Source organism: Mobula birostris, chromosome 3, assembly GCF_030028105.1.
Source record: "Mobula birostris isolate sMobBir1 chromosome 3, sMobBir1.hap1, whole genome shotgun sequence".
Classification (NCBI taxonomy): domain Eukaryota; kingdom Metazoa; phylum Chordata; class Chondrichthyes; order Myliobatiformes; family Myliobatidae; genus Mobula; species Mobula birostris.
Genome location: NC_092372.1, coordinates 228,287,390 through 228,299,738, shown reverse-complemented (window position 1 = coordinate 228,299,738; position 12,349 = coordinate 228,287,390). Strand labels below are relative to the sequence as shown.

Genomic DNA, 12,349 nt, shown 5'->3' with positions numbered 1-12,349 from the left:
TCGCTAGAGTGGACAGAGAGTGTCTGTTTCTAAGGGTTGAAATGTTTAATAATGTTTAAGAATAACATGCACTGAAGGTGAGAGGGGGATGTGAGGGGAAGGTTTTTTCACTTAGAGAACTGTGGATGCCTGGAATGCACTGCGTGGTATTGTGGTCGAGGCAAATACATTAGAGGCTTTAAGAGACGCTTGGATAGGCACGTGGATGTAAGGAAGATGGAGGGGTTATAGACATGGTGTAGATAGGAGAGATTAATGTTTGGGTGTTTTTGATTTGTTTTTAGCTGGTTGGCACAACACTGTGGGCCAAATGGCCTGTTCCTATTCCTCTTCTATGTTCACGTACAAACCCCTTATGGACAGTGGTGGGGATCAAGCCCCGATCACTGATGGCTGATGCTGTAAAGTGATAGTGCTAACTGCTATGCTCCTGTTCTGCCTGCTTCATTGGTTCCCTATTAATCACAATAAGCATCTATTCACTCTTACAAAGTGTTGCTGCAAATCCTCGGCTGGGCTGAACCCACAGCCCGTCTCCAGAAAGCAAGTGCTGGAGAACACTGCCGCCTACAGGTTTCCCTTCACTTCACAGGTCGGGAAGTTACGTTCAGTTCTAGTCACCTCAAACAGGAAGGATTTCCAGCATTTGCAGAATCTCTCGTGTTTAAGAAGGACATGGGGACTTTGGAAAGAGTGCAGAGGTTTACCAGGATTGGAGGAGAACATGTGGTATAAGGAGAGGTTGGCAAACTGGGGCACCTCTGATACTTGATTTTATGATATGGGAGCGTAACAGGCCTTTCCTGCTGATCAAGCCCACACACCATATGTTAAAAATGCACGTTATGATCTCTATTCACCAAAGAAAAAACAGCTGGAGTCGCTGAGCACTTTAGTGCAAGGGTGTTTATTAGGTGTGTCGAAAGTCAAACTTATAAAAATTAGTGAATAAAAATGCCAGTAACATAAAGAAAACACAATAATCACTCCGTACTCCATACTTATTCTAAACTCCTGACCGCCTCTATCTCTCATACTTAGAGTGATGAGCTCCTTTTATAGGCACCAGGACATAATTACTCACAAAGTTAATTTCAGACTACGCATGAATTATGAGTGACTATGCATATAATACACCCACAATGTTGTACCAATCATATTACAAAATAAACAGATGTATCTACATGCATGTGACCAATTCACCTACGAACAGGCAGCAGAGTGTGGGAGGAAACCCACGCAGTCCCGGGGAGAATGTGCAAACTCAGTGCAGACAGTGGTGGGCTTGAACCCCGGTCCCTGTCGCTGTAATGCACTTTGCTACCTTGCCCATCCCAGTATATTGATGTCTCTTTCTAAAGGGTACATGTTTAATGTGAGAAGGGGAAAATACAAAGGAGATGTGTGGGGCAAGCGGTGGGGCTCAGGGGTGTTGGTAGAGGCAGATGAGACTTAAGAAACTCTTGGATGGGCATGGGAATATGTAGCGAGAGGGGTATGGTCAAGGTGCAGGGTTTAATTAGTGTGCGGCTACATTGTGGGCTGGCTGGCCTGCCCTGTGCTGTACTGTTCTACATTCTTTCCAAGCCACATCCTCTCAACCTGGAAACACACTGTGGACCCTTCTTAATTGTCTTAATCCTGGAGCCCCTTCCCCAATAAATACCTCCACTCGGAGGGGATTCCAGGGGCATTTAGGGATCGGTAGTACATGATTATCTTGATAGCATTGCCCAGCTCGCAGTTTTTTTCTGAAATTGTTTAAAATGAACACGTCAGGCTGGTCTGTTAGAAGTGCTGTCTCTTTGGGATGCACGGCAGGCGTGGGGGAGGCAGGATGAATCGGCTGACAATGGGTGTAGTGGTTAGTGCCACGTCATACCAGCACAGCGGTTAACACAATATTACTGCTTGGGTCTTCTGCAGTTTGCTCTTTTATCCTGGTGTCCATTGAAAGGCGTCTGTACGTCCTCCCCATGGAATACGTGGGTTTTCCCTGGTTGCTCTGGTTTCCTCTCACAGTCCAGATACATATGGGTTAGGCTTAGTAAGTTGTGGGCATGCTGTATTGGTGCCAGAAGCATGGCAGGATACTTGCGGATGCCCCAGCACATCCTCAGGCTGTGATGGCCATTTCACTACTGTATATTAAAATGTACATGTGACAAATAAATCTGTCTACCTGTCCTCTAAGTGATTCCCATACTCTCCTGGAATTATGGTGCAGATTGGAGTGGCATGCTTGTTTTTAAAACCTTTTACTTGTTTTGGGACAATGTGAGAGGCTGGGAGGTGATAGGTGGAAGAGGCAAAGGGTATACTGACATCTTTTACAAATGCACTAACTCCCACTGTAACCTTGACTACACCTCCACCCTGTCACTTACCATTCCCTTCTCAGTTCCTCCATCTTTGCCACATTTGTTCTCATGATGAGGGTTTCCATCCAAAATGCCCTTTTTTTCAGAAAATGGGATTTCCCGTCCACTGCTCTTCCTTTACCCTTTCTCTTTCCTGTGTCCCATTAACATACAGATTCTCCTGGTTCCCATGTCCCCCATGAGGCTGTGTACAAGAAGGGCCAGAATCACCTCCTCTGCCTGAGGAGACTGAGGTCCTTTGGAGTATGCAGGTCTCTCCTTCACGTGGTCTACCAGTCTGTTGTCACCTGTACAGTCTTCTATGTGGTGGGGTGCTGGGGCAATGGTATTAACATAGGTGATGCCAACAGGCTCAGTAAGCTGTTTAGAAAGGTTGGGTCTGTTCTCGGAGTCAAACTGGACACACTGAAGGCTCTGGTAGAAATACAGAAAATCCTGGCAATTCTGGACAATGTTTCTCACCCTCTGCATGCCATCTTGGCTGAACAAAGGAGCACTTTTAGTAATCGACTAAGACAACTGTGCTGCTCCAAAGAGTGCTATCTGAGGTCATTCTTACCCTCGGCCATTAGGCTCTATAGCTGGGGGTGTGATGACCCCCTCCTGTTAGACTGTTTGAGGTAACTTATTTTTTATTCTTTCTTACTTCTCTTCTAATATTGTATATTTGTATATCTGTGCACCTGTGATGCTACTATGACACTATAATTTCCTTTGGGATTAATGAAGTGTCTGTCTGTCTGTCCATCTACCTATCTAACTCACAGTGGCCCTAGTTCCCATAAGCCCTGTAACACTCCAGGGCCCTTTAATCTTGCTGCATTCACTCAAAATTTTGTTATCCAACTGAGTAAGATCTCTAAAAGTAAAGCAAATTAAAACTGTGTTGGCGTATTAGTTGTACTAGTCTGCACTGTCTGCCAGTCTAAGTGAGATGGTTAAATCTTTGTGGAACACAAATGAGGTACCAGGTGACTGGAGGATGACAACTGTCAGTCCCCTTTCAGCAAAGGCAGCAGCACAGGGTCATGGGTTAAGGATGAAAGGTGAAATGTTTAAGGGGAACATGAACGGGAACTTCACTCAGAGTGTGGAATGAGCTGCCAGCGAAAGTGCTGGATGTTTGTTTGACTGCACCGTTTGAGAGAGGTTTGGATAAGTACATGGATGGGAGGGGTATGGCCTGGGTATGGGCAGAATAACAGTTGGGCATGAACTAGATGGGCTGAAAGGCCTGTTTCTGTGCAGTAGTGCTCCATGACTCTTTCAGGCTGTGCAACCACTGTCATGGAGCTGCGGACCCTGCCATTAACTGTGCTGTCTCTCTACATTTTGCTCTCCCAAAGTGCAACACCAGATGTGACGAGATGGCCTTCGGGAGATCAAGTGTAATAGGAAAACGAGTCCTTCAGCTCAGCTTATCCAAGCAACCTAAGCTTGTCCCAATCACCCACGTTTGACTCATAACCTTCCTATCCACGGACTTATCCAGATGTTGTTATGATACCTGCCCCAATTGCTTTCTCTGGCAACTTGTTTCATGTACTCACCACTCTGCGAGTGAAGAAGTTGCCCCACCGTTCACTTTTAAGTCAGAATTGGATTTATTATCACTGACATATATTGTGAAATTAGTTGTTTTCTGGCAGCAGTACAGTATAATGCATTAAAAAATTCCATGTTACAATGAGAAATATATTAAAAATAGTAGTCTAAAAAGGGAGAATAAAGTGAAATCATGTTCAGTGTCCATTCAGAAGTCAGACGGTAGAGGGGAAGAAACTTTGTTGAGTGTGTGCCTTCAGGCTTCTGTACCTCCTACCTGATGGTAGCAATGAGAAGAGGGCATGTCCAGTGTGATGGGGGTCCTCAATGATGGATGAAGCCTGTTGAAGATGTTCTCGACGGTGGGGAGGCTAGTGGCCATGGTGGAGCTGGTTTTACCCTCTCACATTAAACCTATTCCCTCTAGATGTTTGGGTCTCTTTCCCTGGGAAATGGACTGTGTGTGTTCACTCTGTCTGCACTGTTCCTGATTTATACAGCCTACACTCCAAGTAATGAAGTCCTAACTCTCCTCCTCATGACCCCACAACAGCCTCTATAGCTGTTCCTTCATTGTCACTGCATTTGAATGCTAAAATTTGTTTCCCAACAGCAGCATGAGAGCACCTTCCCCAGAGGGACCACAGCACTTAGACCATAAGATATAGGAGCAGAATTAGGCCATCTGGCCCATTGAGTCTGCTCTGTCATTCAATCATGGCTGATCCCTTTATCTCCTCCTCAACCCCAGTTCCCGGCCTTCTCCCCATAACCTTTGATGCCATGTCCAATCAAGAACCTATCAATCTCTGCCTTAAGTACACCCAACGATCTGGCCTCCACAGCTGCCTGTGGCAATAAATTCCACAAACTCACCACCCTTTGGCTAAAGAAGTTTCTCCACATCTCTGTTTTGAAAGGGCGCCCCTTTATCCTGAGGCTGTGCCCTCTTGTTCTAGACTCCCCCACCATGGGAAACATCCTTTCCACATCTACTCTGTCTAGGCCTTTCAATGAAGAGCCATCAAACATTCTTCGTATGATAACCCTTTCATTCCTGGAATCATCCTTATGAAACTCCTCTGGACCCTGTTCAGTGCCGGCACATCTTTTCTTAGATGAGGAGCCTAAAACTGTTCACAATGTTCAAGGTGAGGCCTCACCGGTGTCTTATAAAGCCTCTTGTATTCTAGACCTCTTGAAATAAATGCTAATGTGGCATTTGCCTTCCTTACCACTGACTCAACCTGTAAGTTAACCTTCAGGGTGTTCTGCACAAGGACTCCCAAGTCCCTTTGCACCTCAGATTGATGGATTTTCTCCCCGTTTAGAAAATAGTCCCCACATTTATTTCTGCTACCTCCTTGATGCACTTCAAGGAGACTTCTCATCCTCCACCTGCTCAAGGGTATTTAACGTAGCTGGTAAAAGTTGCCCAATCCTAAAAGTAAATAATAAAACAGTTGATAAAATTCCATCTTCCCCAAAATACTTTGGTGCAGCTCTACACTGCCATCACAGAGAGCGTCCTCACGTCAGCCGCTAGTTACTGTCCGATTTGGTGCAGCACCCTCTCACAATATACGGTGAATTGTTGGGTTGGCAGAAACAGTGGCCGTCTACCGTCACTGCATGACTTGTATGTGTCTAGGACAAAAAAGCGGGCCGGACGCCACCCATCCTGCAAACTGCTTGTTCCAAAAGCTCTCTTCTGCAAAGCTCTATAGGGCTATTACAATAAAAAAGAACTTCACACCATCTTAAAACTTTCTTCCCCCAGACAATTAATCTGATCAACCTCTCTATTATCCCCACCCCGTCTATGATTGGCGCCACCTTTTTGAGGCATTGCCTTTTGAAGATATCCTTGATGCTGGGGCGGCTAGTGCCCATGCTTGTTACTGATGGTCATGCGACCACGTTGCTCTTCAAGTTGAGTCACTTGCCCTCTAATGCTGTTGTTTCTGCCTTGTGCCAGGGTGATGCAGTGCAAGTATAAACGGATTGGGTGCCCGTGGCAGGGACCCTACCACGAGCTGACAGCTCATGAAGGCGAATGTGGCCACCCCACCAAGACTGGCAACGAGTTGATGGAAATCCTGGATGAGATGGACCAAAACCACAAGAAGGAGATGCAGCTTTACAACAGCATCTTCAACCTGCTGAGTTTTGAGAAGATAGGATACACAGGTAAGAGAAGCACCACCTCCAGTATCTCATCCATGCCTGCACTGCTCCTTGAGGAGACGTTCAGGGGCACCAGGAAGGCCACAGCAGAGATGCCCATCACAGTATGACGCTGAGACTAATCCTGCTGGGCCAGGGGCAGGTTGGATAGAATCCCTAAGACATAGGAGCAGAATTAGGCCATTCAACCCATCAAGTCTGCTCCGCTATTCCATCATGCTTGATGCCGAGTCCCACTCACCCCCATACACCTGCCTTCTCACCATATCCTATGCTGCCTTGATCAATCAGGAAACGATCAACTTCTGCCTTAAATATACTCACAGACTTGGCCTCCACCACAATCTGTGGCAGAGCATTCCACAGATTCACTACTCTGGCTAAAAAAAAATTCCTCCTTACCTCTGTTCTAAATGTTCGCCCTTAATTTTAAGGCTGTGCCCTCTAGTTCTAGATACCCCCACCATACGAAACATTCTCTCCACGTCAACCCCATCTAGTCCTTTCAACATTCGGTAGGTTTCAATGAGATCCCCATGCATTCTTCTAAATTCCAATGAGTACAGGCTCAAAGCTGCCAAACATTCCTCATATGTTAACACTTTTATTCCTGGAACCTTCCTCATGAACCTACTCTGGACTCTCTCCAATGACAATACATCCTTTCTGAGATATAGAGCCCAAAATTGTTGACCACTCCAAGTGCAGCCTAACTAGTGTCTTATAAAGGCTCAGCATTATCTCCTTACTTTTATATGTATTCCCCTTGAAATAAATGCCAACATTGCATTTGCCTTCTTTACCAGAGACTCAACCTGTAAATTAACCTTCTGGAAGTTTTGCATGAGGACTCCTAAGTCCCTCTGTACCTTAGATGTTTAAATTTTCTCCCCATTTTGAAACATAGAAAGCCTACAGCACAATACAGGTCCTTCAGCCCACAAAGCTGTGCCGAACATGTCTTTATTATAGAAATTACCTAGGGATACCCATAGCCCTCTATTTTTCTAAGCTCCGTTTACCTATCCAGGAGTCTCTTAAAAGACCCTATCGTATCTGCCTCCACCACCGTTGCTGGCAGCCCATTCCAGGCACAGTAGTGACTTTAGGTAATAGTCTGCACAATTGTTCCTTTTACCGAAATACATTATCATACATTTCCCAACACTGTAGTCCACCTGCCACTTTTTTGCCCATTCTTCCAGTTTGTTTTTAAGAACTGCTGCAATCACATTGCTTCCTCAGCATTACCTACCCCTCCACCTATCTTCATATCATCTGCAAATTTTGCCATAAAGTCATCAATTCCATTATCTAAATAATTGACAAACAATGTGAAAGATAGCGGCCCTAATACTGACCCCCGAGGAACACCACTGGTCACCAGCAGCCAACCAGGAAAGGCCCACTTTTATCCCCACTCGCTGCCTCCTGTCTCTCAGCCATTCCTCTATCCATGCCTGTATCTTTCCTATAACTCCATAGGATTTTATTTTGTTAAGCAGCCTTATGTGTGGCACCTTATCAAACACCTGAGAATCCAAGTAAATGACATCCACTGCCTCTCCTTTGTCCACCCTGCTTGTTACCTCCTCGAAGAAATCAAACAGATTTGTCAGGCAAGACTTCCCTTTACAGAAACAGTGCTGACTTTGACTTACTTTATTATTAGTCTCCAAGTACCCTGAAACCTTGTCTTTAATAATGGACTCCAACACTTTCCCAACCACTGAGGTTAGGCTAATTGGCCTATAATTTCCTCTTTTGTCAGCCTCCCTTCTTAAAGAGTGTAGTGAGATTTGCAATCTTCCAGTCCTCTGGGACCATGCCAGAATTAAGTGATTCTTGAAAGATCATCACCAATGCATCTGTTGTCTCTTCAGCAACCTCTCCCAGGACTCTGGGATGTCGTCCACCTGGCCCAGGTGACTTATCCACCTTAAGACCTTTCAGTTTGCCAGCACTTTTTCCTTTGTAATAGCAATCAGCCCCAGCAAGGGGAAAGGGTACTTTGTGGGGAAGAGGCATGTTATGGACCCCAGTGTGGGACAGGGACACCTTGCGGACCCTAGAGATGGACAGAGGCACCTTGTGGACCCCTGTGTGGGACGGGGACACCTTGCAGACCCCAGTGTGGGACGGGGACACCTCGCGGACCCCAGTGTGGGACGGGGACACCTCGCGGACCCCAGTGTGGGACGGGGACACCTCGCGGACCCCAGAGATGGACGGGGGCACCTTGTGGACCCCAGCATGGGTCGGGTCGATGTGACCCCAGTGTGGGACAGGTGGTACATTTGGACCCCTGTGGGGATAGCGATATGTTGTGGATCCCAGTTTGTGGGGCGGGGGAAGGTTATGGACCCCAGTGTGGGATAGGGGTACATTGTGTACTCCAGTGTGAGACAGGGTTATGTTGTGTACCCCAGTGTGATTCAGGGTAGGTTATAGACCCATTGTGGTATAGGAATGTGTTGTGTACCCCAAAGTGGGGTGGGGGTCTGTTGTGGACCTCAGCGTGGAGCAGTGTGGGAGGCAACTGTTCTATGTGGGATGTTTGAAGGGACAGGAGGACTGAGGGGTTCAGAGGGATGGGGTTGAGGACTGAGGGGTTGGGAAGGGATGGAGACAGGTTCAGAGGGATGGGGGATTGAGGGTGACTGAGGTTTAGAGGGACGGGAATTCAGCAGGACTCAGTTTCAGAGGGACGGGGTACTGAGGAGTTCGGTGGGATGGGGGAACTTGGGGAGACTGGGAGGTTCAGTGGGACGGGACTGAGGGGTTCGGTAGGATTGGGGACTGTGGGATTTGGGGGGGGGGGGAGACAGGGAATCTCGGGGGCCTGAGAGGTTCGGTGGGATAGGGGACTGAGGGGTTCGGAGGGATGGGGGGCTCAGGGATTGAAAGGTTCAGAGGGATGGGGGATTGAGGGGTTTGGTGAGATGGGGGAACTTGGGGAGACTGGGAGGTTCAGTGGGAATGGGGATTTGGATTTAGTGGGCCAGGGGACTGTGGGATTCGGGGGGAGACAGGTAATCTAGGGGGGCTGAGAGGTTTGGTGGGATAGGGGACTGAGGGGTTCAGAGGGATGGGGGATTGAGGGGTTCGGAGGGGTTTCCATTCATTTGTAGTTGTCCTCTTCCTTGGCAGAAGTCCAGTTCCGGCCTTACCGAACAGACGACTTCATCACGCGGCTGTACTATGAGACGCCCCGCTTCACCGTACTCAACCAGACGTGGGTGCTGAAGGCGCGTGTCAACGACTCAGAACGCAACCCCAACCTGTCCTGCAAACGCACCCTCTCCTTTCAGCTGATCCTGAAGAGCAAGGTCAACTCCCCGATGGAATGTTCCTTTCTGCTGCTCAAAGGTCCCTACGACGATGTCAAAATCAACCCCGTCATCTACCACTTCGCCTTCACCAACGAGACGAATGAAACAGACTATTTACCGTTGCCCATCATAGACTCGGTCGAGTGCAACAAACTGCTGGCGGCCAAAAACATTAACCTGAGGCTCTTTATATTTCAGATTCAGAAGTAGGAGCAGTGGGCGGGTTGTGGGGGGGTGGGGAAAAGGGAGGCAACTGAACGGATTGGCATCATTGAACCATATACCTCGAGAACGCCGGTCAACACCAGTCTGATGTTCAAAACACAAGGAGAATCCTTGAAAAGGGACAAAAAATAACAAATGTCTGCTCACTGCATGTGGTTGTAACTACCCAAGACTTGAAACAGTTCCTGGATTTGTTCAGTAGCCTCTTGTACAGACGGTTGTAGTGGGAGTGGGAGGGGGCAGTGTCGGAATCAAGAATCACTAATGTGGTGAAGAGCGGTCAGAATCTGTCTTCAGCAGCCCTCCCTCCTTCCTTTCACTGTCCTGTATGCCCTGGCTAGACATTCTCTGAAATGACCAACCACAGATGGATGTCGTTTCCCCTTCCAACACTCCTGTCCTCTTTCCTGTCCCCCTTCTCCTCTGCTCCGTGCCCGCAGGAGAGTCTCCTCGGATGAAAAACATTCCGCTCACCGACTCCTGACAAAGAACCTCCCACTCACCAATCCCACTTGTCTGAGAGGGGCTGAGCGAGACTGACGTGTGCTGGGTGGGTAAGAACAACAGTACATAAACCCCAAGGATGTAAACTCAGGAGAGAATCACCTAACTAACTTGAGAAATGTACAGCACAGTAAAAGGCTGTTCGGCCCCTCGTGATCATGCTGGCAGAGGAATCCCACTTCCAGCACTCATCATAGATGAAAGTTTAGTATGTCCCAGCTACTGTTTAAATGTGATGAGGCTTTGTGCCATCTCCGTCCTTTCGGCCAGCATTTTCCAGACCTCCACACCCACTGGGTGAACAAATCTGTAGCTTATCATCTATTGAATCCTTTTGTGTATCATCTTGAATCTCAACTTGTGGATTTCTCCTTTCTGGGTCACTCAGATCTGACCATAATAGCAGTGGGCATCCCAGGCTATTCTGGTGATCATCTAGACCAATAAACAGCCCTGATGACTAACAGGGACCCCCCGCCCCCCCGGTCACACTGCTGCAGTGTGACAACCACAGGTCAAATGTGCAGCATTGAGATCACACAGTGCCCAGCACACGAGGGCTGCAACCATGCCTAGTCTCCAGTCTGTGAATGAGCATCTGTTCCAGGCTTAATGTGAAAAAGCAGGTTACACAGCAAGTGACCTTCACCCTTGGGTGTTCAGAACAATTTACAGCCAATATCTGTTACGCCGATCTCCGGCACACAACAAGCCATCTGTCCCACTGAGGCTGTGTCATCGTTTCTGCTTCCCCTCCACCGGCCTCTGGCCACCTTCCTTCATCTGATAGATCCTTCCACTCCCAGCCTCCCCATAAACCCACGTGCCCCACTCTCTTCCTTGCCCAGGAGGTGCGCACTCTCACCGCTCTCCAAGGGTAGGGGTTACTCTCAATTCCCACCTCAGTTTATAGTCTGTCATCTTATATTTATGTTTCATCGTATTGGCCTCCCCACCGGTGGAAGCAGTTTTCCTGCATATGCCTTGTGAAACGCCCTTCCCTCACCTCGATGGCCGTGACCAGGTCACCTTTTAACGCCCTTCCAGAGGAAAGAGCACTAAACGTTTCAGCATTTTTCTCAATAGTTCAAATGTTTTTAACACCCTGCCCCACCCATTCCGTGCTGTTAACCTGAATACGTAACGATTTACCACTGTCACTACGTGGCCATTCTGGGCAGTTACGCAGGAGGGTGCCCTTACTTACCCTGGTTAGCCCAGTGACTCCGTAATTACACAGTGTCCTCGGCATGGGCTGGATGGGTTGAAGGGCCGATGGTTACACAGGGATTGACTGTACAGTTACAAAGGGTAGGCATCCTGGACAGTACGATTTGTCATCCTGCTCATTGGATTGTATCACCACAACTGCTGTTGTGACCAGCACTTCAACCCTCCCACGCCCTGCTGACCAGAACTGTGTCCAGTTGCACAACCAATGGTTTTAACCAGCCCCTTTTAACCTTTGTCCCACTGAACTGGAACTCTGAATGGTTAAAGAAGCAATTGGTACGGAGGCTCTGGGGTCTTGTCTGGTACCAAAACGATAGTGTTGGTTCTTACCATTTATTTTCTGTACCCACTTGTATTGTATAGTTCAAATACCATAAAATCTAGATTATAATTCGCACTGGTGTACAAGTCACTCAGCCTACATTGGGTCACCACGGAAAGTGTGCAAGAATCCCGGATATTCAGTCTGTCAGCCTCGTATCTTATTTTTATTACTGAATGTCTGTTTCTGACTAATCCTCACAGACCACAAACATTTACAGAAAGGGCAGGTCACGGGGCGGGGACATTTCACAGTGAAAGGTCAAGTTCAGGTGGACCTTGCCAATCTATTATGGAGGAGGACACAGGCAAGCTTGGGTTCTTTTCTCTGGAGTGGCGGAGGCTGAGGGGAGATCTACAAGATTATGAGAGGCATAGATAGAGTAGACAGACAATATCTTTTTCACAGGGTTGAAATGTCTCATACCAAAGGGCATGCATTTAAGCTGTGAGGGGGTAATTTCAAAGGAGATGGGAGGGGCAAGTTTTTACACAGGGTAGTGGGTGCCTGGAGTGCAATGCCTGGGGTGGTGGTAGAGGCAGAGACATCAGGGACTTTAAAGAAATGTTTAGATGGGCACATGAATGTGAGGGAAATGGAGGGATTGGGACCTTGTGTAG

At 47.7% G+C, this 12,349-nt stretch overlaps 1 protein-coding gene across 3 annotated transcripts in view; it reads left to right on the top strand.

The window, feature by feature from the left end:
- Nucleotides 1-11,802, top strand: part of zftraf1 (zinc finger TRAF-type containing 1) — a 154,490-nt gene extending 142,688 nt beyond the window's left edge. For all 3 annotated transcript variants that reach the window (XM_072254287.1, XM_072254289.1, XM_072254288.1), the window contains 2 exons: nucleotides 5,905-6,116; nucleotides 9,264-11,802. In XM_072254287.1, coding sequence (XP_072110388.1) covers nucleotides 5,905-6,116; nucleotides 9,264-9,655 — 604 coding nt within the window. In that variant the 3' untranslated portion in view covers nucleotides 9,656-11,802. The remainder of the gene's footprint in view (nucleotides 1-5,904; nucleotides 6,117-9,263) is intronic.
- The last annotated feature ends 547 nt before the right edge of the window (nucleotides 11,803-12,349 follow it).